Genomic DNA, 24305 nt, shown 5'->3' with positions numbered 1-24305 from the left:
GCTGTACCTGCTGGATGACCCGCTGTCCGCCGTGGACACACACGTGGGCAAGCAGCTCTAGGCCTCTCTGGCTCGTGTGCTTCCAGGGTGGTGTACAGGAGTGCAGATCTGTACCTGCTGGATGACCCGCTGTCCGTCGTGGACACACACGTGGGCAAGCAGTTCTAGGCCTCTCTGGCTCGTGTGCTTCCAGGGCGGTGTACAGGAGCGCTGATCTGTACCTGCTGGATGACCCGCTGTCCGCCGTGGACACACACGTGGGCAAGCAGCTCTAGGCCTCTCTGGCTCGTGTGCTTCCAGGGCGGTGTACAGGAGCGCTGATCTGTACCTGCTGGACGACCCGCTGTCCGCCGTGGACACACACGTGGGCAAGCAGCTCTAGGCCTCTCTGGATCGTGTGCTTCCAGGGCGGTGTACAGGAGCGCTGATCTGTACCTGCTGGATGACCCGCTGTCCGCCGTGGACACACACGTGGGCAAGCAGCTCTAGGCCTCTCTGGCTCCTGTGCTTCCAGGGCGGTGTACAGGAGCGCTGATCTGTACCTGCTGGACGACCCGCTGTCTGCCGTGGACACACACGTGGGCAAGCAGCTCTAGGCCTCTCTGGCTCGTGTGCTTCCAGGGCGGTGTACAGGAGCGCTGATCTGTACCTACTGGATGACCCGCTGTCCGCCGTGGACACACACGTGGGCAAGCAGCTCTAGGCCTCTCTGGCTCGTGTGCTTCCAGGGCGGTGTACAGGAGCGCTGATCTGTACCTGCTGGATGACCCGCTGTCCGCCGTGGACACACACGTGGGCAAGCAGCTCTAGGCCTCTCTGGCTCGTGTGCTTCCAGGGCGGTGTACAGGAGCGCTGATCTGTACCTACTGGATGACCCGCTGTCCGCCGTGGACACACACGTGGGCAAGCAACTCTAGGCCTCTCTGGCTCGTGTGCTTCCAGGGCGGTGTACAGGAGCGCTGATCTGTACCTGCTGGACGACCCGCTGTCCGCCGTGGACACACACGTGGGCAAGCACCTGTTCGACCAGTGCATCAGGACCTACCTGAGGGGCAAGACTGTCGTCCTGGTGACCCACCAGCTGCAGTACCTCAAGGACGCTGACATGATCGTCATCCTGAAAGATGTAAGTACATAACTAAACAATCACATTTCTTACAAGTATACAGTAATGCCCGTGTTTAGAAGATCGTATTGATCATGTTCAAAAGCCATCTCCCATAAATTGAATTTGTATGCTCAACTCATTTGGTTTTGAAAATTTTAAATTAGAGTCTTGTTTGAATACTTTTAAGAAACTTGTTACGTTGCTGTAACGTGTAAATGTATATCAATTTACAATCATTTATTCGTGTGTCACCTGCGATAGTACACGCAGATAATTAGATAGCTTACATAATAACTTTCTGTCTTTGGCAAGTTTATTTTTAAAAAAATGTAATACTATATTGACCAAACGAGTAGCAATTGTTGAACTTCTACAAACACTAGTAAATACTTGTGTGGTAGTTTTTCACTGCAATATTTGATACTTACAGGCATGCTATAAACTCTGAAAATTAGATTAATTCATATTGATATTTTATATGCTACATTATTTTATATTAAAAAGTGTAATGTGTGTTTTAATTTATTATTATACTCCTTGATTTTCATACTTTGAAATGTCTAGTTAGTATATAAACAATGTTATAATTGTTAACTGTAATGCCGTGTATTGTATTTTACAGGGTAAGGTAGAGACGCAAGGGACATACTATGAAATGCTAAACAGTGGACTTGACTTTGCCAAACTACTACCCGCGGAAAACGAGAATACTGGTGTAGGAGAAGATGACAACGATGCTCCATATGTGATTCTACCAAGTAAAGCATACTTCAGAAGACAGGCATCTTTGTCGGTCAAGTCTACAACGGTGAGTATAGTAGCAGTGTAGGTCATGTGATATCGTAGGTCTTGACTATATAGATTGTGCGAGGTATGAGAGTAGCATCCAAAATGGTGACAAGTGACGTGCAGACCTGATCCCATTACAGATCCAGATGACGCGCATGCGCTGATTGATAGCAGCAGCTTCTCCTCTATGAACACAATCAGATCGCAGAAAGGGCAGTTTCATATCCTCTATTTGTGCTCTTGGAACCTTACTCGGCTACTTGGCCTGTCCGTAAATTAGAGCATGTTGTTCAGCTGAAATTAACTTTCCTGTATCACTAAAAAACTATAATCAACAAAATAGTCCTCTTTCAGAATTCCCCGACGGTATAAGACAGAATTTAAGCTTCAAGTGGATACTTATAGATGGGCAGCAAGAGATATAGGGAGTTAACAGCATCTTATCCCATAAAGTGGCAAAATGTTGCTTGCGCAAGTTCACATAACTGACACGTATCTGGTAACTAACATTTCGGTTCCACCGACTATACTAAATGATCTTTGCCAAGTAGTTTTTCATTGAAATTTTTTCTTATCTTCTTTGGAGTTCTTTGGTGCTTGAATTTTTCCATTCCCGTTTTTTTCAGTGTAAACAATTTTGATTCAATAAAAAATTTGTTGATTAGATAAGGAGATTAGTGCAGATACATTTCAAACATAAAAACGTAAAATTTATTTACTTTATATTCGTGATAAAACGGACATAGCAGCATCGAAATAGTCTGGTCTGCAGATTTTGGTTTAATAACATGTCTCTGTGGAATTTAACTTTTGGATTCATACAATCTGCCCACAAAAAAAAAATAACTTTTCCAACTAACAATATCCATCCACAATTCTCATTTCCTGCCTGACTTCCGACCATGCTGACTCAAAACCAAACTCAAACTTGAAATAAACGAGATTTAGCTACAAGTAAAAGCATACCAATTTTATCTCTTTTCCCCTGTATAAGCAATATCATTTCCCATTACATCAGAATTTATAATTATAATGTTTGATGTTAAAAAAAATATAAGTTTTTGGTGATTGGTTTCAGAGCAGTTACCTCGCGGATGGGCTCATTGACCCTGAGGTGGAGGAGGAATCGCAGACAATTGGCTCCATCAAGTGGGACACATACCTGAGCTATGCCAGGGCAGGAGGAAACACGTGTTTTCTCTTGCTAGTGACTTTCGTAGTGCTCGCCACTCAGGTGGTCATCAGCGGTGTGGACTTCTGGGCCAGTGTCTGGTGAGTAACAGTAGACTAGCAGAGTGATATCATTGGTTCCATCAAGTGCCACACATACCTGAGCTATACCAGGGCTGGTTGAATCACATGTTTCCTCTTGCTGGTGACTTTCATGGTGCTCGACACTCAGGTGGTCATCAGTGGTGTGGACTTCTGGGCCATTGTCTGTTGAGAAACAGTTGTTACGTTTTCATGGTAGTTTCGTCAATCTCCTGAAAACTACTATTGATTGTTTACATAGATCCTCTGACTGTATCCTTTGTTTAATTACGATATATTATGTATCGTAATCGTTGGATTACATATATGCTATGACAGCAATAATAAAATAGATTTTCACAAAATATATACTATAAAATAATTTTAAGGCGAAAGTAATAACGCAAATAAGACACCACAACACATAGTAAACATAATTTAATATGTCGTTCACATACCTTACATCTCCCCATTTAAATCCTCATTGTCAATTTCAAGGACCTGGCCTGGTACTTTGTTATAAATGTTATAGTTGGCTTTCATGTGATCACGAATCGAGTTTTTAAAAATATGGAGTCTGCATTATAAAAATTTATAATTTCAAAGGATTTGCTTAATTTATACTTTTAAAATGTTCTTTCGAACAAAAGTAAAACCATATTTGAATAATATCACCAAAAATAAGCTTTAGCTATTAATTATACTAGAATAAAACTGAAAAATTATATATAAAAAGCATTTTATTTGAAATATTGCACATTCCATATTCCATTAGTTATTTAAACACGTCAAATAATACTGAAATTATAATTAAAATTAAAATGGATAGAACCAATGGTTTCTGCAACGAGTATCGTTATTGGATATATTTCTAGCTCAACATTAAGAAAAAATCGAGCGGCAGTGACTTTACAATGCAACTCCAACATAATTCAGAATGTAAATTTAAGGTATTCAATAGTGGGGAAACATTGATATGTATATATATTTTTTTTTACAGGACAACAATGGAAGAGGAAAGGCAAACATTCCAGTACGAAACCGACACCAATGAGACTGGTTTAGTCGTGGACTTTGTATCTTCGTACTTCTCGATCAGCACGGTTGAATCGTTGCAGATATACGGCGTCTTGACCGCCACGTGTCTGGTCATCGTGCTGATGCGGCTGATGCTGCTGTTTCACTTGTGCGTGCGGTCGTCAGTCAGGTTGCACGACACCATGTTCGAGAATGTTCTCCGCGCGAAGATGAGGTTCTTCGACACCAATCCTTCTGGGAGGATCCTCAACAGGTTCTCCAAGGACATAGGAGCGCTTGACGAGTTGCTGCCGACTGCGCTCTCGGACGTCATAGAGGTACTACAAATATGAGTAATATTAATGGATATTAAATCTGTCAGTTCATTAACATATTTTTTTTGTTAAAAATCGTTAGAATATACAGGAAGATAGTATATTATAACAATTTACGTAACTATAAACATAAAAATAAATCTTATTATTTAGATGTGTAACATGTTAGCTCTCGGTATACTGCATTTTGTAGAAGTAATTACGTGAATGGAACGGAAGTTGCATTGAACGGAAATGTGTAAACACGATGCTGCCATCTGTGCCGGATTGCGCGAACCAAATTCCACGTAGACAAAAGTAAATTTTAAATTATTTACGGTTTAAAGAATTTCAACAACATGGGCAGTATTTTAATAAAACTCCTCGTCTGAAATCCAGTCCAAAGTTGTGGTTTAATATTTTTATCAAGTTTATTTCACTTTCATCGAAATAATTTCATTATATATTTAATTTCGGTCTGATAATCATGTCATTCAATAGTTTACGTAGCTGATCCGGCAACGAAATATAGCGGTGGGTGCAGAAACTACGTGTGATTCCCATCCATAAATGTAGTTGAAAACATAATTTGCGTGTATATTTATCACGCTCGGCATTATTTTTAAAGAATTCTTTTGTTCCCGAGTTTCGTTATATAAGTATATTTGCAACATGAGAACACATTGATACCGGTGTTAGATGTTACATATCACTGGCGAGTGCTGAACGACGTACATGTTACCTATTATATAGCGATCTCCTTATTATATCGTTCTTTAAAAAATCAAGTAAACTATACAATTAAAACAATTTTATCACTAAATTCGTAAACTCAAAAGAATAACTCAACAATCATAGGTATTGTAATTGAAATTGTCACAATCAAACCATACATAAATTATCATACAGTATTTGCAAATATTAAAATAAATATTTTGCGGACAACTATGAAGATTTTCATCGGTTTGAGCTAAGTTCTCATGTTTCATATTCACCACTAAAAAATTCTTACTAACATAATGTACGAAGTGCGAAAGTTCACACATTAAAACAAATTAATTTCCTAAACTTAAGTTGGAATACTCGGTCCTCTCAATTAAGAGAAGAACAATAAAATCAATAATCAATGGAAAATTTGCATTGAAATGCATTAAAATTATAAATATTTAACTGAATATTATATTATTTGCTGTAAAAAATCACAACCATTTCAAATCTCAATATTATTCCTTTTAATTTACTAAACACACTTTTAATTTACTAAACCACAAACTGGATACAGTAATTAACTTCATTAAACAACAAATTATAAATTAAATATTGCGTAAATTGGAGGCAGGCAAAGCGTCCACGCATGAGCTAAACGTGATATCCTTGCCAAAAACCATTTAGTTGCAGTCATTGTCAGAAATCATTTAGTCGAAGATATTTCTTGAATATACATCGTAAGATCTGTACAACTAAGCTGACTAAAGAAAACGTGAACAGATCTACAACACCTAGGAAGTGAAATGTCAATAAAATATTAGAAGACTATAATGGTTGCGAAGATTGTGGAAATTCTAATGTTTACAATACTATCCCAGAACTCGCAAATTATTTAAAAATGAAATTATCGAAAAAAGAAACTTCTTCATGTGAAATGGAAAGATATTAATACCAAATTCTTGTTGTCTTCAAGAAATTGTGAACAAAAGAGAACCATCTAAAGCTCACAAGATCGAAGACTGTAGCGAAACACCTGAAGCTGACAAGATCGAAGACTGTGATGAAGTACCTGAAGCTCACAAGATCAAAGATTTTGATTTATAACTGAGACTGAAACGATGGAAACGACGTGTTAAAATAAAGTTTTCTGATCAAGCTAGTGATGATCACTGGAACGATGACGATAGTGACCTTGAGGAAGGCGTTGAAAAGAAAGACTCTAGAAATCTTTAAAATATTAATAATAAACATGCAGGTAAGATGACAGTGGTAGAACATATGGATTAAAAGTCATGGGAAGATCTTAACATATTAGTTAACAGGTTAAGAATGCTGCTGGCTTCGCTTAATGGAGGAAACTATTCGCACCTCAACGAAATAGCCACCATACTTAAAGAACTGAGAGAAGCCAGCTACATACAGTAATGGCTTGTTTTACCTCCATGCGTATAAAATTGATAAATTAATTATATTTTTGATTTAAAAAGTTATTATTTTATTTATAGAAATATGATTTCTAACAAGTATCAGTTCTCGTAATACAACTTAAAACATTAAATAACGTAAAAATCGGCATTAAATACTTTTAATCAGGGCATTGGAGCACCTAAAGCATTAAATAATTGGTGCAATTGGAGCACTTAGAGCTTTTAGAGTAATTGGAACATTGGAGCACTTAAAGACTATGTACAATAAAATTGGCAGTAATTGAACTTCATTCTTATGCTAACGCTCTCTGGTAACAAACATCAGAAACAAATATGTCAGTATCCAAGATGGCGGCCCCCATCATAAAAGAGAAATCCAAGATGGTGGATGTGACAGCCCAGATGGTGGCCTCCAGCAGACAACAAGATGGAAGCTGTGTCGTCAGAATCTAAAAAGAGTGGTTTTAGAAATTATATCCAAGATGGTGGATGGGACATTAGGATTAAATATGGTGACCGTAATGGAAATTGTAACGTTCGGAGATTGGGGCGCTCGACGACAAGATGGCGGCTGTAATGATAATTTCAACGTTTTGTTAGAGTTGGACGCTCGATTTCAAGATGGCCGAATTAAAGACGGAGACTAAAGTCAAGGTAATGGTTAAATTTCAAGGTCGAAGTTCTTGTTCATCCAACATGGCCACCGTGATGTTAGGGTGATCGGTCATTGAACTCATCCTCAATCCTTGCACCGGCACCAGCGGCAGTACCAGCCAATACATACTACTGATATTCAGTTACATATTTTTATCATATGTATATATATTCTGAGCTACAGGTTGTAATCGTAGATATTTCTAGACCCTTAAAATATCATTTATTCACCTTTCAAGATGCATTGCATCTTATTAAAACAAGATAACTCTTGAAAAATGATTTGTTTAATTAAAACCAAAATTGCATGTAGTAACATAATTTAGATTAATCTGAAATCGTCTTATTCCATGGTAAAGATGGGTAAGTTATTTCAGCTTATGAATTTTACTAGCTCGCAGAGGCAATCCTTTTATTAGAAGACTTAACCATTAAAATAATAACCTCTTCATAAAAGTACAATTATTTCATTATAGTCACTGTTTTAATCTATTTACTAACATTAGAGAAATTTGCTTGTAATTTAAGTGCTTTTGGTTCTGCTTCACAATGCCATAAAAATGTGATGTACTGTATTGCAGATATTTCTCTTGATGATGGGTATACTAATCATGATCCTCGTAGTCAACTACATAATGATTGTGCCAATGATTGTTACCGTCTCACTGTTCGTGGGAATGAGAGCCATATACATATCAACAGCAAGAAGTGTCAAACGGCTGGAAGGAATCAGTGAGTATGATGAAATAGTTTACTGTGGTGTTCATAATCACTTAACTGACACAAAAAAAAATCAGTTTCATGACTACAACGGAATTTTTTTTAAATATAATACCTACCAAATATTTTGCTGTGATGGCACTAAACTATATATTTCAGTGATGTTAAAACGATAAAAAATAATACATAGCCGCGGTCATCCCTTCAGTTTCAAATTTAAAAATAGTGGCTAAAATGTTTGTGTTGAAAAGTTTTTCGTTGTCTATAATTTCAGCTATTTGTACCTAACTTATATTTTAGCGTTATCATATTATTGAGCTGTAGAACACTAAAATATTACTTGTATTATAAAAGAAAAATTATTCAAACATTGGTTTTATTTTTAAAGGAAACATAATTAATCTGAAAAAATAAACAGTGTAGTTTTATTTAAGGACATCATAATTATTAGTAAAATGCTTATGAAGTTTATATTGCTATCAGTGTTAATTAAAAATATATTTACACTATAATTTTTTTTAGTAAAACTGATGATTACAAATACTTGCGCAACGTTTTACACTCATAATATTACACTTAGTGAATATTTGTGTCAGAACTACAAATGAAAGGGAGGTTTCTGTCATACATTAAGAAATATCCCTTCCATAATAATAATTATGACAATACAATGAAAAAAAATCAAAATCACGTGAGAGACGGAGTCTTAATAACTGAACGCATCAACATGTAAACTGGTGTTTGTTGGTAAGAGAAATTAAAAATATAATACTCGGGTCCCCTTTACGTAAATCGGTTATTGCTCTTGTTAACAATTCATTTTTTAAAAAAATGATTTTTTTGTCTCAAATTATGTGTGTGTCAGTTGGAATGTCTTGAAAGTAACTACTAAATGTAAACAAAAAACGTTTAGGTATTAACAGGGGAAAAATGTAACTAAATATTTATTTTCTTTTAATTGGAATAAAACTCTTGTTAATATATATTTTTTAAATATTTCCTTTCAGCTCGAAGTCCAGTCTTTTCGCATCTTTCGTCTTCGATTAACGGCTTGTCGACTATACGAGCCAGCCAAGCGCAGGGAGCGACCTGCAGCGAGTTTGACGAATACCAGGTAAGTCACGTGATTACATTAACTGTAGCTTTAAATCAAATGGTAAAGTAAGTTTAACTTCTCGTGTTAGACTTAAAAACAAGTGTTGGTATAAAGAAATTATTTTAATAACATCGGTTTTATATATTATCGCGACACAACTTTATATGCCTACACGTTGTTCAATAAATCTATCTTGTTATATACTATGATGGTTGATTTGTGTATTTCAAACATAATAATGTACCAAACTAAAGTGTGTGTTCCTAAGAAAATGATAAAAATCAATTTACACAAATAGCTGTGAGGACTATCACACTAAATTTCAATGTACTCGGAATGGACGCCTAATATTTAAAAAAACATGAATTTTTATGTCAAATAATTCAGATGCGTCATTACTAACTACCTATTTTTAGTGTTATTTTGTGATCAACATATTTTCCATTCAATGGTTCACGAAGGAATTTTTAAAAAGAAATCTGTTGTAAATTTTAAGTTGTAAATAAATACAACTTATGTCAGAAATACTAATGATTCCAAGAGTTTCACGATTCTGTCAGTACCAAAAATACAATCGCAAATCGATTATTCTTCAATTGTTAATATCAAAATATGGTAACTTAATCTGAAACTTTTATGCTAAAATAAATATAATTGCGTGCTCTGGCTTAGATCAATCCTTGAAGAACAGAACTTCTGAGTCAAAATAATCCTAAATTCATGTGAACAAGTAAATTTAACAGTGTGTGATTCAACATGTTAGGTAAGCTAGTTTCGTCAGGTTTAATAGTTATTTGAATCAGTTGTCAACTGTTAGTATAAAATTATTTAAATTAAAAGTTAACTCAATTGTGTACAAGAAGTAGATCAAGCATAAGCAACTGTACACATTTGGCAAGAAGCCACATATCTAAGAATGTTAACATGCTAGACGTTACAAGTTTTAACATGTTTTGTACCGTAATTTCCAAATTAATTGCCCTTAGCGTAGACCACTGTTATGAACAGCAGTTGATTTGAGGGCTTCGCCCAAATTAATATTTTTTTTATAAATTTAAAGAATGTTAAATGTTATTAAATGTGATTTACTAAAAGCTCTTATTTGACATTCGTGAATACATTATACAAGTTTATTTAAAGCAGCTTAATTAAATTAAATTTAAAATAGCAGACATATATTTACTGAAAATAAAATTCTGGTTTTTAAATTGATTATGTAAACCGTTGCTTCCACAGTTAACCCAATCGTAATAATCTTGATTGCTTTTGCTAGCTACAAACTTCTGCCTCACCAACACGTTTCAGTACACTTTAATTAATTAGTAATTACCCTTTCTGACCACGGAAATTCCAATATTCTTTTATAACACCACATTGGAAAAGCTATCAGTTTTTTATGTTACTCTAAAAAGTACATGTTCACTATATAACGAAGTCCAAAAAATTTCTAAAATGGTTTGTGAACTTTATATTTATATAAGACTTGCCTCCTTGAAACTATGTCACAATGTATGGTGCGACAAAATATGCAAAACAAAATTTTAAATATCTGTTTTAGCAAGTATTAGAGATGATTTCATTTTATTATCTATCAACAATATAATCGGAAGAATGCAACCCTAGACGATGACTTAATGTAATGAGACATTTTCATTTAAAATTTCGTTGAATTTCTATGCAGAAAGTGTTGTTTTATTTTTATGATTAAATTTGTTAAGTTCTTCAGTCCTCGAAGTTTTCATTGCCCATTTAGAATTATGTTCTGTTAAATCAATATAAGGATCAAAACCATAACAGCCAAAATATCACACGACATAAGCAGCATTAGTGATTGTTGTGTTCCCTTATTATGCATAAAATAAATCGCAAAAAAGTAAAGCATCAAATCTCAAGGCATTGAACATCTCGGATGTCCCAAGAAGGTAGCTTACATTTTGTTCCGTAGACTGTTTCCTCCAGGGTCATTTTAAAAAATCATGCAAACGTTATTTCTAAGACAAAAAGGAAACGGAATTTTTAAGGGATTGTTGTTTTCTCTGTTTACTGCACAGAGCCGTCAGCTTGAGGCGATTACAGTGCCATCTCATGTTGGGCAGCCCTACTAGCGGTCGTGTCCGTAATGGAAAATACGTACGCCTTGGCGACTTCTATAAGTATTGTTACGAGTGGGAAAACCGGTTCATAAAGGAAAGCCCAATTAAATAAATGCAGTTTTATTTATTACTAATATTACACTCTTAATTAAACTACAGCACTCAAAAAGTCTGTTTACAAATCAATCAATATTTGGTCCAGTCCACAGCTCACTCTCCCCACTGGAGCTGAGCTGGACAGTGGCTCTCCCTACTCCTCGCCTCTTACCACGCACCTCTGTCCAACACACTGCCTCGCGCTACTCAGTCGTCCGTCGCACACAGCACAGTCCCAATATACCCGTCGCTCGTCGTCCGCGTTCACCCTCACACTGCACTCGCCATCTTCACTGCACTCGGAGGCTATGAAAGCTCGCCGCCTTTATAGCCATTGGACATCCATCTGGAATGACCTCGCACTCTTTTTACGTGTCGCGTCATCGAGTCTACCCGATGCCCGAAATACCCAGAACAGTGGCGTCCCAGTAAAGCCACTCCACGCATTTAAATAAAAATTATAAGATTAACAAAAAAAATACAAATTCGATGTTGTGCCTATGAAGAGAGTTACGATTTTTGTTTTTCCTATATATATATATATATATATATATATATATATGATCCCACCAACAAAAGTAAACAGCTTGAGAGCAAACGGCAGTCAAATGAAAGTCTACCAAAGCTCCTAATACTGACTACTGAACTGTGTTAAAGATTTCGACTAGATAACCCCAGGCGGTGTTTGGTCTCCACAGGACAGACACACGTCCGCCTGGTACCTGTTCGTCGCGTGTAACACCGCCTTCGGCTTGTGGCTGGACAACGCCAGCAACTTGTTCATCGCCGCCATCACCTTCACGTTCCTGCTGTCGCCCGCGGGTGAGTCGACAGTCACACAACTGGACAACAACCTGGTTCCGGAGGCCAGGTTTGGTTCAGGCCATTTCTAACAGTCAGATTTCGCTTTGAATCACATTAGATTGTTATAAATTCCAGTTCCTTCAATGGCACTGCGAACTGTACTGTTTGGAAGGCTGTGGAAGACCTTTTTTTATGTGTAAAGCTTTGTATATAAGTTTATATATATAATATTTGGTTTTACTAAAATCAATGCTTCTTTATTGTCCCACAAACCGATTTAAGTACATGTAATGTCACCAACCTAACCTAAATAACCGTTCACAATAATTTACAGTTTTTTTTTCATTATGCTACCCTAAAAAACCATTTAAACTTTAAACTACAGGCAAACTACTTGAAAACCCTAAATGCATTTCACAGAACTGTGCTCAGAGATACCATGTGTTACATTTGGCCAGAAGAGCCTGACTTGTGCAATGGCTGCGTGGAGGTGGTGAGCAGGGCGGTTGCTCGCAGGCACGTTCGGCGCGGCGGTGGGTCTGGCGCTGTCGCAGGCCCTCATGCTCACGGGCATGGTGCAGTACGGGGTGCGGCAGTCCACCCAGCTGGTGAGCCAGTTCACCTCCGTGGAGCGGGTGCTCGAGTACACGCGGCTGGAGCAGGAGCCCGCGCTTGAGTCGCCGCCCGGTCAGTGCTGCCACCTGCATGCTTGTACACACACTGCACCTGGGACTTCTTCACGATATTCTTTTTAAGAACAAATTTCAGAAAATCAGCCAGATCAGTATTTTCAGATTAAATAAAACACAGCGTGTCCATAAAATAATGTCCCAGTTATAAATTTTAATAGTATCAAGGGTAAGTGCTGTAGAGTGTTGGTTCAACGTCACAAAGAGTAATTCAAAAAGTTTTAGGTTACCGCATGTGCGAGTACTGCTTTGTTTTTTTTTTTTCTCTCGCTTGCAGCGCCACCTACGCAAAAATGGTGCCTTCTGAGCAGAAGAATTTTGGTGTTATGCAGTTTTCTAAGAGTGAATCTGTAATTTCAGACCTTCCCATTGGAATCTCTTTGTATGAGAATGGTTGGCAGCCGAAGTCTGTGACCATTGGATTGGTCGTAATGGTCGAGACGACAGAGCTCTCTTCCGCTGGCCTCCACGTTCACCTGACACGACGCTATGCAATTTTTATCCTTTGGGGCTTAGTAAGAGTTCATGTCTACGTTCCTCCGCTACCTAATGGCTTGTCAGAGTTGAGACACAGAATATAATAGGCTATTGTTTCCATCACTCCGTACTTAGTAACCAAAGTGTGGGAAGAATTGGACGTTAGGTTGGATGTGTTTCCTATAACTGAAGGTGCACACATTAAACATTTGTAGGAAAGAATAGGTTTAAGTTTACCTTCAATTTAATGTTTGATTTGTTCTAAATAGTCTAAATTAAACTGTTATAATATACCATTGAATTTGGGACATTATTTTAAGGATATTCTAAAAATTTAAGATCCTGCAGGTTTTGAAAGATATAAATAAACCTACTGAGTTACATTTCAATTTAACCGCCACACAATTTAATTATTGACAATTATTTTGTGATTATACATATTCTTAAAATATTATTAGGAATCAAACAAAATCATTAATTAAATAGCATCAGATATTTATAATAAAATTTAAGTTGTATATCTAGAACTTAACTAAGGTTTGAAAAATAATTAGTACTAAACCAAAATCAAAATATTAAATTAGTAACGTAATGTGACAGACTTAGAAGGTTTATGTTACGTGTATAGACAGATAATGAAACGAACGACAATATGGAAAAATTTTGATGATGTTGATGGTCATAACATAAGAGGGTTTTACACTGTTTTATTTGGGAGTACATTATTGTATACACCTGCACAATCACACGTGTTTGTTTATAAAGGCAGGATATGAACTCCACAGGCAAACTTAAAGAGGTTGCGCAGGAATGTTTGCCAAGTATTTGGATGAACAGAATACATAGTCTCCACTGTATCATTACCAGAGACAAGATTTTGTTTTTAAAACAGAAAATTTGGGTGTCGTTATTTTTATTTTTTATAAATATTGTTTTATAATAATTACTCCGAAATAATAGAAATATTTATATCTTTTATTTTTATGATCAAATAATTTGTAATAAGTTGATCTGAAACAATTACGAGTACATGCAAAAAAAACAATAAATTAAATCGGCGAGCATTTGTGGTTTACAACTGATTCAATAACTGATGCACAATAATACAAATTAAATTAATTTTTCTGATGTATACACTTTCGTAAAAGCTTTCATCCGGAAATAACGACAATCCTTGAATTTCAAACATTAAAAGATTACTTTTTTATTATTTTAATTAAGGTCAGTTCAAATGCTGCTTGTTTCCATTATATATCTGGAATTTTAGGACTATATTGTGTATTAACTTGCATTTCGATGTTATGTAAGGATATTCTTTCCAGTGTATTTCGATTTAATTGCTATTCCCCATATAATCTTGTCCCTCATCATTACTGATTATGTTGCTGTGCGTTAGACGTGTAATGCCTCTGAAATGTGTCAGAATGAATTTGTACATTAATTAAATACTAAAAATTGTATGCCTCAAACGAGATTAACAATCAAAAATGGTGTCATGTTCTGTTGCATTAGTAGTAGTATATAATAGGGGCTCCGAGCGCAGGCGCCAGGCGGTGGTGGTGGTGTCGGTGTCCGCCATATTGGATTGTGACGTCACGGCGGCCATCTTGGATGGTCGTGACCTTGACCTTTGACCTTGACCTTCAATTTGATCCTCAAAAATCGCCAAAATCCGCCAAAATTGGGCAAAATTTGCCCAAAATTCCTCAAAAATCGCCAACATTTCCATTTCTGTGGAAAAAAGTTCCGTCAAAAAATCTCAAAAAATTCCGCAAATTAAAAATTTCTCTTTTCGAGGGAAAAATTTCCCGTTTCGAGGGAAAAATTCCCGTTTTTAGTCCTTAAAAATCCCAGCGGCTGAAAATTCCTAATACTGGCTTAAGCATCCTTAACTCAAGCCTCAGTTAAGCCATTTCTAGGAATAAGGATACCATGACCGCCATCTTGGATTATGTCGTCACCGTTGCAATTTTCGTTACGGTCGCCATCTTTAACTTTTTTATTTATTATCCGATTTTAATAAAAAAATTAAAATTTATTAAAAAAAAATTCAAATAATAAAAATTTAATAAAAATATTTAAAAAGCATACTTTTTCGACACGGAGCTCGGAGTCCTCGGTTCGAACCCGACGAATGCAAAAAAATAAAAATGACGACCGATCATTCCCTCGTGGTGGGTGCTGGCAGACTGACTCCCACCACTTTTTATCATCATCTAGTATGACGACATGGCCGCCATCTTGTCTTCGATGCTGGAAGCCATCATCATTGTATCGTCGGCTAGAGTGCGCCGACGACATGTTAGTTTAATTCGTATCCGCTAGAGTGCAGTAATCATTCATTACTGTGACACCCGCCAACTTGTCATTTGGACGCCATCTTGAAAATCCGTAATTATTTAGCTAGAAATTCGGGAAAAGTTCCAAAATTCATTAAATAAATCTCTCGTTAATTTACATATTGATTCGATCGATTCCCGTCCTCGGTTCGATACCCGATCGTTGCAATAATGTTTAATCTTATGTAAAAAATAATAATTTAAATAAACCATGTTCAACATTCGTAAAGAGACTCTAAATCCTCTACGACCACCATCCTATCAGACATCAAGACCACCATATTGGAAATGTGTAATTTTAATGCTAGAGATCCGGGAAAAAGTTCAGAAATCATTAAATAAATTTCCGATCAATATACTGATTAATTAGATCGACTAAGGTACTTGGTACGATCTAGGATGATGCAAAAAAAATAAATATAACATCAATTTAACATAATAGTAACAGGTTCGAGGAATTAAACACCACAAGTTCTTTTACAAACATAATATTTATTACACAATTTCTATCCTACTACAGAATCACTTGCGAAAGCCAGCAATCTTATAAACATTTAGCCCTGCATAGACGTGCAACGACTACTTCTTAGCTCCAATAGCTCCAAATGCTCCAAATGGCTCCAACCGCTCCAAATGCTTGACAGCTCCAAATGATTGACAGCTCCAAATGTCTCCAAATGCTTAACACAGCTCCAAATGCTCCAAACGGCCTCCAAATGCTTGACAGCTCCAAATGTCTCCAGCAGCTCCAAATGCCCCAAATGGCTCCAACAGCTCCAAATTCTCCAAATGGCTCCAAATGCTTGAGAGCTCCAAATGTCTCCAAATGCTTGACAGCTCCAAATGTCTCCAGCAGCTCCAAATGCTCCAAATGGCTCAAACAGCTCCAACAGCCTCCAAATGCTTAACACAGCTCCAAATGACTCCAAATGGCTCCAACAGCTCCAAATGGCCTCCAAATGCCTGACAGCTCCTAATGTCTCCAGCAGCTCCAAATGCTCCAAATGGCTCCAACAGCTCCATCTTCAATTGGTTCCAACTGATTCCAATTACTTTTCTTATCGAACTTGGCATGATTACTAACATGTCTTTATTAGTATACATTTTGACTGGCAGTGGTAACGTATTTTGCACCTTTAAGTTATAAGTTTTATTTAGAAATCAGATTTAGATCAATGGTAGATACCATTTGGAAAGAAAATATATTAATTTATCTTCAAGTTTATACACATACATTTAATTTAAGCCATTATTGTATGTAGCCAGCTTCCCTCAGTTCTTCGAGTATGAAGGATATTTCTTTAATGTTCGAATAGTTTCCTGCACAAAGCGATCCATGTAGTTGTCGTAGCCTGTCAACCGATATGTTAGGATCTTCCCATGAGGTATAATCAATCTCTTCTGCTGCGTTCATCATCATCCTTGCATGTTTATAATAAATAGTATTATCTCTGGTGTCTATCGTTTTAACACCAACCACAAGGTCACTTTCGTCATCGTGCCAGCGATTATCACAAGCTTGATCAGGATAATTTATTTTATTACGACGTTTCCATCGTTTTGGTCTCAAACCACCATCACAGTCTTCACTCTTGCATGCTTTTGGTGCTTTAGCACAGTACTCAATCATGTCAGCCTTAGATGTGTCAGCACAGTCTTCGTTCATGCCAGCTTCTGATGTGTCACCACAGTCTTCAATCATGTCAGCACCACAAACTTGATCAGGATAATTTATTTTATTACGTCGGTTCCATCGTTTTGGTCTCAGATCGCCATTACAGTCTTCGATCTTGCCTGCTTTAGGTGCTTCAGTACAGTACTCAATCATGTCAGCCTCAGATATGTCACCACAATCTACAATCATGCCAGCTTCAGATGATTCATCAAAGTCTTCGACGTTGTAAGCTTCAGGTGGTTCTCCATCTTTCACATTTTCATGGAGACGTCTAGATATTGGAGTTAATATATTTTCATTTCTAATGTGGTTACAACTTCCTTCGTTTGTTTTAAATTTTAAATTATTATCTTGCTCTAGATCAGTAATTTTAGCATTAGCTTTTTCGCCTTCGTTCCTCTTCCGCGATGTTGTAGCCCAGTCTTCGTTATCTTTATTCATCTTAATTGTACAGGTATTGTAATTTCTATCCAAGTAATATCTTCTACCAAAGGATTTCTGACACTGACTAGACATCTGATGGTTTTCTCCGAGTGCTTCTGGTTACAGATAAGAAATTGATCTCTGCATGAAGGATTTTTTTACTTAATGAGGCATGTCATTTTTTTTTCAAGGTTACATGTAATAAGTGAATTTCTGCTACTTAATCAACACTTGTAATATTTTTATCAGGTGGAAATTAAAAAAAAAATATCATTACTCAGTCAAATAATCTCTGAGAAATCTAAGAAGCACTAACAGGAAGGACGAACTTCATTCTCCTTGGAGTCTAGCGAAGCCATCCTTCTTTTGCGATCGTTAGTGAGCATCCCGCATCCCGCATAAAAGAACTAAATATTATTTACCTGCAAGTAACATGTGGCGACATCTGTTGTTGAAAAGCAGAACTACTTGCAACAAGTACCTTTGAATGAGATAAATTTATTCTCGCTGATGAAATAATAAAAAATTATATTTAAGTAATATATCTAATTTAAAACTCTTAGTTTGCATCTGGCAATAGTCTCAGTAACTAATATGAATCCTGAAACGGGATTTGTTGCTGTATCAAAACGTCATCACTGTAGATACTGTAGCAAGGTGTTTACCTTGAGAAAGAATGCTAAACGACATGAGAGAAGCGAGTGCAATTTGGGTCCTTGTGAAAAACCATTCCATTGCAGTCAGTGTCAGAAATAGTGATGGGCAGAACGGATCTTTTGACCGAATCGGTTCTTTTGGATCAGTGCCGTGAAATGATTCGTTCAGAACGATTCGTTCATCTCGGTCAATTCGTTCTTTTCTGTGTATGGGATCTGGCTCTTTTATCAGGTGTCGTAACTCGTTCATCCTTTAGAGTATTACGTACGTGTTTTTGTATTTGAATTTGAACATTGCTTTCCGTAACCAGTGAATCACAGTTGCGTATATGAAACAAGATTATTTATATTTTATTACTTTTTAAGTTACAAATATTAATATATAGGCTATTTACACTCTAGTGACAGTAAAGTGTTTACATGTAGACCAACACATTTAGAGAAAAAAGACAAAAATTTAATACTACTACTGCGATTCAGTATGAAGAGAAACAAATAAAGTACATTAATTACCCAAAAATGGTAAATGTGAACATTTGTAGTTACTTTCCCTGTTATTTTTAAATTCATACGTTTTTTTTTTTTAGTTTTTTATTTCCAAATTTGTGTATGTGAATGTGAAAAAGCAATTTTAAACCACTACTTAACAGTTGACATTTTCAGGTATAGATACTTTTCATGTTACCCTATTTTATTTGATCAGTTATCGTTTGCTCTTGTGAACATGCACACGCTGTGATTACTAATTCTTCAGACTCCTGACGTCATGAATCATTTCACAAACGAATCAGACCGGGCGCGTGGCCGGTTCTCTCATCTCGTTCTCTCGTTCTCTCGTTCTCTCCGCGTTTTCGTTCTTCCGAATCTTTCAAGGTACCGGCTCTCAAAGAGCCGGTTCTTTACATCGCGAACGAATCGCAAGATTTCGTTCTCTCAAAGATTCGTTCTTTTTGAACGAATCGTTAACGAACGACCCATCACTAGTCAGAAATCCTTTGGTAGAAGATATTACTTGGATAGACATTACAAGACCTGTACAATTAAGATGAATAAAGATAACAAGACTGGGCTACAACATCGCGGAAGAGGAACGAAGGCGAAAAAGCTAATGCTAAAATTACTGATCTAGAGCAAGATAATAATTTAAAATTTAAAACAAACGAAGGAAGTTGTAACCACATTAGAAATGAAAATATATTTACTCCAATATCTAGACGTCTCCATGAAAATGTGAAAGATGGAGAACCACCTGAAGCTTACAACGTCGAAGACTTTGATGAATCATCTGAAGCTGGCATGATTGAAGATTGTGGTGACATATCTGAGGCTGACATGATTGAGTACTGTACTGAAGCACCTAAAGCAGGCAAGATCGAAGACTGTAATGGCGATCTGAGACCAAAACGATGGAACCGACGTAATAAAATAAATTATCCTGATCAAGTTTGTGATGCTGACATGATTGAAGACTGTGGTGACACGTCAGAAGCTGGCATGAACGAAGACTGTGCTGACACATCTAAGGCTGACATGATTGAGTACTGTGCTGAAGCACCAAAAGCATGCAAGAGTGAAGACTGTGATGGTGGTTTGAGACCAAAACGATGGAAACGTCGTAATAAAATAAATTATCCTGATCAAGCTTGTGATAATCGCTGGCACGATGACGAAAGTGACCTTGTGGTTGGTGTTAAAACGATAGACACCAGAGATAATACTATTTATTATAAACATGCAAGGATGATGATGAACGCAGCAGAAGAGATTGATTATACCTCATGGGAAGATCCTAACATATCGGTTGACAGGCTACGACAACTACATGGATCGCTTTGTGCAGGAAACTATTCGAACATTAAAGAAATATCCTTCATACTCGAAGAACTCAAGAAAGCTGGCTACATACAATAATGGCTTAAATTAAATGTATGTGTATAAACTTGAAGATAAATTAATATATTTTCTTTCCAAATGGTATCTACCATTGATCTAAATCTGATTTCTAAATAAAACTTATAACTTAAAGGTGCAAAATACGTTACCACTGCCAGTCAAAATGTATACTAATAAAGACATGTTAGTAATCATGCCAAGTTCGATAAGAAAAGTAATTGGAATCAGTTGGAACCAATTGAAGATGGAGCTGTTGGAGCCATTTGGAGCATTTGGAGCTGCTGGAGACATTAGGAGCTGTCAGGCATTTGGAGGCCATTTGGAGCTGTTGGAGCCATTTGGAGTCATTTGGAGCTGTGTTAAGCATTTGGAGGCTGTTGGAGCTGTTTGAGCCATTTGGAGCATTTGGAGCTGCTGGAGACATTTGGAGCTGTCAAGCATTTGGAGACATTTGGAATTCTCAAGCATTTGGAGCCATTTGGAGCATTTGGAGCTGTTGGAGCCATTTGGAGCATTTGGAGCTGCTGGAGACATTTGGAGCTGTCAAGCATTTGGAGGCCGTTTGGAGCATTTTGAGTCATTTGGAGCTGTGTTAAGCATTTGGAGGCTGTTGTAGCTGTTGGAGCCATTTGGAGGGCGTTTGGAGCTGTTGGAGACATTTGGAGGCCGTTTGGAGCATTTGGAGCCATTTGGAGCTGTGTTAAGCATTTGGAGGCTGTTGGAGATGTTGGAGCCATTTGGAGGCCGTTTGGAGCTGTTGGAGCCATTTGGAGCTGTTAAGCATTTGGAGCCATTTGGAGCTGTGTTAAACATTTGGAGGCTGTTGGAGATGTTGGAGGCATTTGGAGGCCGTTTGGAGCATTTGGAGCCTTTTGGAGTCATTTGGAGCATTTGGAGCCTTTTGAAGCATTTGGAGCTGTCAAGCATTTGGAGCATTTGGAGCTGCTGGAGACATTTGGAGCTGTCAAGCATTTGGAGACCGTTTGGAGCATTTGGAGCCATTTGGATCTGTGTTAAGCATTTGGAGACATTTGGAGCTGTCAAGCATTTGGAGGTCGTTTGGAGCATTTGGAGCCATTTGGAGCTGTGTTAAGCATTTGGAGACATTTGGAGCTGTCAATCATTTGGAGCTTTCAAGCATTTGGAGCGGTTGGAGCCATTTGGAGCATTTGGAGCTATTGGAGCTAAGAAGTAGTCGTTGCACGTCTATGCAGGGCTAAATGTTTATAAGATTGCTTACTTTCGCAAGTGATTCTGTAGTAGGATAGAAATTGTGTAATAAATATTATGTTTGTAAAAGAACTTGTGGTGTTTAATTCCTCGAACCTGTTACTATTATGTTAAATTGATGTTATATTTATTTTTTTTGCATCATCCTAGATCGTACCAAGGACCTTAGTCGATCTAATTAATCAGTATATTGATCGGAAATTTATTTAATGATTTCTGAACTTTTTCCCGGATCTCTAGCATTAAAATTACACATTTCCAATATGGTGGTCTTGATGTCTGATAGGATGGTGGTCGTAGAGGATTTAGAGTCTATTTACGAATGTTCAACATGGTTTATTTAAATTATTTTTTTACATATGATTAAACATTATTGCAACGATCGGGTATCGAACCGAGGACGGGAATCGATCGAATCAATATGTAAATTAATGAGAGATTTATTTAATGAATTTTGGAACTTTTCCCGAATTTCTAGCTAAATAATTACGGATTTTCAAGATGGCGGCCAAATGACAAGATGGCGGGTGTCACAGTAATAAATGATTACTGCACTCTAGCGGATACGAATAAAATTATCCAGATGGAAATGTACTCTATAATACAAGTACACACAATATGGCATACTCCAGCAGGTGGTAGCTCCTGGTAGCATGTACTGAACATAAAATGTCGGATCTATGATGGTCGACAAGGACAAAGTCAAATTTCAGGGACAAAGTCAAATTTCAAGGTCAAGGTCAAATTTCAAGGTCATGGTCAAATTTCAAGGTCAAATTTCAAGATCATGGTCAAATTTCATGGTCAAGGTCAAAGTTCAAGGTCAAGGTCAAATTTCAAGGTCAAGGTCAAATTTCAAGGTCAAGGTGAATGTTCAATGTCAACAGTTGAGGACAAAAGTATGGTGACCAGATAATTATACTACATGGTATCGGCACACTCTAGCAGACGAAAACAAGATGGTGGTCTCCAGCGGATGAAGACAAGATGGCGGACATGATGTCATACCAGTTGATGATATATATGCTTTGAAAAAAAGTGGTAGGAGTCAGTCTGCCTGCATCCACCATTGAGGAAGGAGCCTGTCATCATTTTTAGTTTTTTTGCACTCACCGGGTTCGAACCGAGGACGGTGATCGATATAATCAATCAGAAATCGAATAAGTTAATTTGTTGATGAATTTTGGAATTTTTTTCATTAAAATCGGATAATAATTAAAGATTTTCAAGATGGCGTCCAAATTTCAAGATGGCGACCATAACGAAAATTGCAACATTAATAGGATCCAATATGGCGGAAAACACATCGCCAGAATGTTCGAGAACACACAATTACATCATCCAAAATGGCGGATCCAAAATGGCCGCCGTGATCTACTTGTCCCGTTACACCGTGTCCCGTTACGCTCGTCCAAGATGGCGGATCCAAAATGGCCGCCGGGGTCAAGGTCAATGTCAAAGGTCAAGGTCACATCCTGATAGAGGCTTAACTGAGGCTTGAGTTAAGGATGCTTAAGCCTCTATCAGGACATTTCTAGCCGCTGGGATTTTTAAGGACTAAAACGGGAAATTTTCCACGAAACGGGAATTTTTCCCTCGAAAACGGGAAATTTTTTCTTAAAACGGGAAATTTTGAGTCATTTTGAGTCAATTTTGAGGAATTTTGAGGAATTTTTGCCGCCGTGACGTCACCAATCCAAGATGGCGGACCGACAATCTCAATCCACCGCCTGGCGCCTGCGCTCGGAGCCCCTATTATATACTACTATTAGTGTTCAATACCAGTTCTGTTACTCTACTGTACTGAACTGTTTATTTAACCCATCTGTTTAATTCTGTATAGATAAGAAGCCTCCAACTAGTTGGCCAGAGGAGGGCTGTATAAGCTTCCTGCGCTTGTCGCTGAGATATAGCGAGTCAGACCGCCCGGTTCTCAAAGACCTGGACTTCACCATCCTTCCTACACAAAAGGTAAATAAAAGACACCGCTTGGCAAACATTTCATTTTATTTATAACGAATTATAACTTTTGGTGATTGAAACATTCCGCATTCGGCCAAACGCTACATGCCAGTGTGTCGGTGCCATGAATGTCATCTGGGTCAAATTCATTACATGACTAATACCAAAAATTTAGCTTACCTAGGAAATATTTTTTCCAGAGTATAATAAAAAGCACTACTTTATTTTCTAAAAAAAAATTGTTTTTCACTTAAACCATAGTGTTTTGCGAAAGATTTTCAAATATAATGGCCAAATTTCCTGACATGAGTGAGGTATTCCTTATAAAAAAGGTATAAAAACAGTTTCAAAAAGGGTACAATGGAATTGACTATATTGTAAATTAAAATTTTTAACTTAACACCCACATAGTTATGCAGTTGTTTTGAAGCTATTTACAGATACTACAATCCTATACTAGCATAATAATGGCAAATTTATTAATAAAATAAAATAACACATTTATTTGAAAATTTTGACGAATCACTAAGATGATGATTTCTGCACACCCTACAATTTCAAACATACACTCATTCATTAATTAAATATAGTTTTTAGTATATATTACCAACTAAAGTTCTTCAAAAAATACATATTTTGAAGTTTGTGAAACATGCTTATTTGCAAATACAGATAGTGACTGCACTGGAGCTAGTTGTCCTATTGTTACAGGAGGGTATAGAGACTACTTGAGTTAGTAATCCCATTATTGCTCGTGTTGCAGGTGGGGATATAGACTGCACTAGAGATAGTAATCCTATTATTGCTCGTATTACAGGTGGGGATACAGACTGCACTAGAGTTAGTAATCTTATTATTGCTCGTGTTGCAGGTGAGGATAGAGA

The 24305-nt window shown here is 37.2% G+C and overlaps 1 protein-coding gene across 1 annotated transcript in view; it reads left to right on the top strand.

Moving 5' to 3' along the window:
• LOC134538522 (ATP-binding cassette sub-family C member 4-like) overlaps positions 1–24305 on the top strand; it is a 91729-nt gene that overhangs the window by 57017 nt on the left and 10407 nt on the right. Inside the window, exons 12-20 of the mRNA XM_063379917.1 lie at positions 943–1126; positions 1731–1916; positions 2976–3169; positions 4149–4503; positions 7850–8000; positions 8996–9102; positions 11972–12095; positions 12594–12764; positions 23303–23430. Of these exons, the coding sequence (XP_063235987.1) occupies positions 943–1126; positions 1731–1916; positions 2976–3169; positions 4149–4503; positions 7850–8000; positions 8996–9102; positions 11972–12095; positions 12594–12764; positions 23303–23430 (1600 nt within the window). The remainder of the gene's footprint in view (positions 1–942; positions 1127–1730; positions 1917–2975; positions 3170–4148; positions 4504–7849; positions 8001–8995; positions 9103–11971; positions 12096–12593; positions 12765–23302; positions 23431–24305) is intronic.

The sequence above is a fragment of the Bacillus rossius genome, chromosome 1 (genome assembly GCF_032445375.1).
Source record: "Bacillus rossius redtenbacheri isolate Brsri chromosome 1, Brsri_v3, whole genome shotgun sequence".
NCBI classification, from domain to species: domain Eukaryota; kingdom Metazoa; phylum Arthropoda; class Insecta; order Phasmatodea; family Bacillidae; genus Bacillus; species Bacillus rossius.
This window is presented reverse-complemented; position numbering and strand designations above follow the sequence as displayed.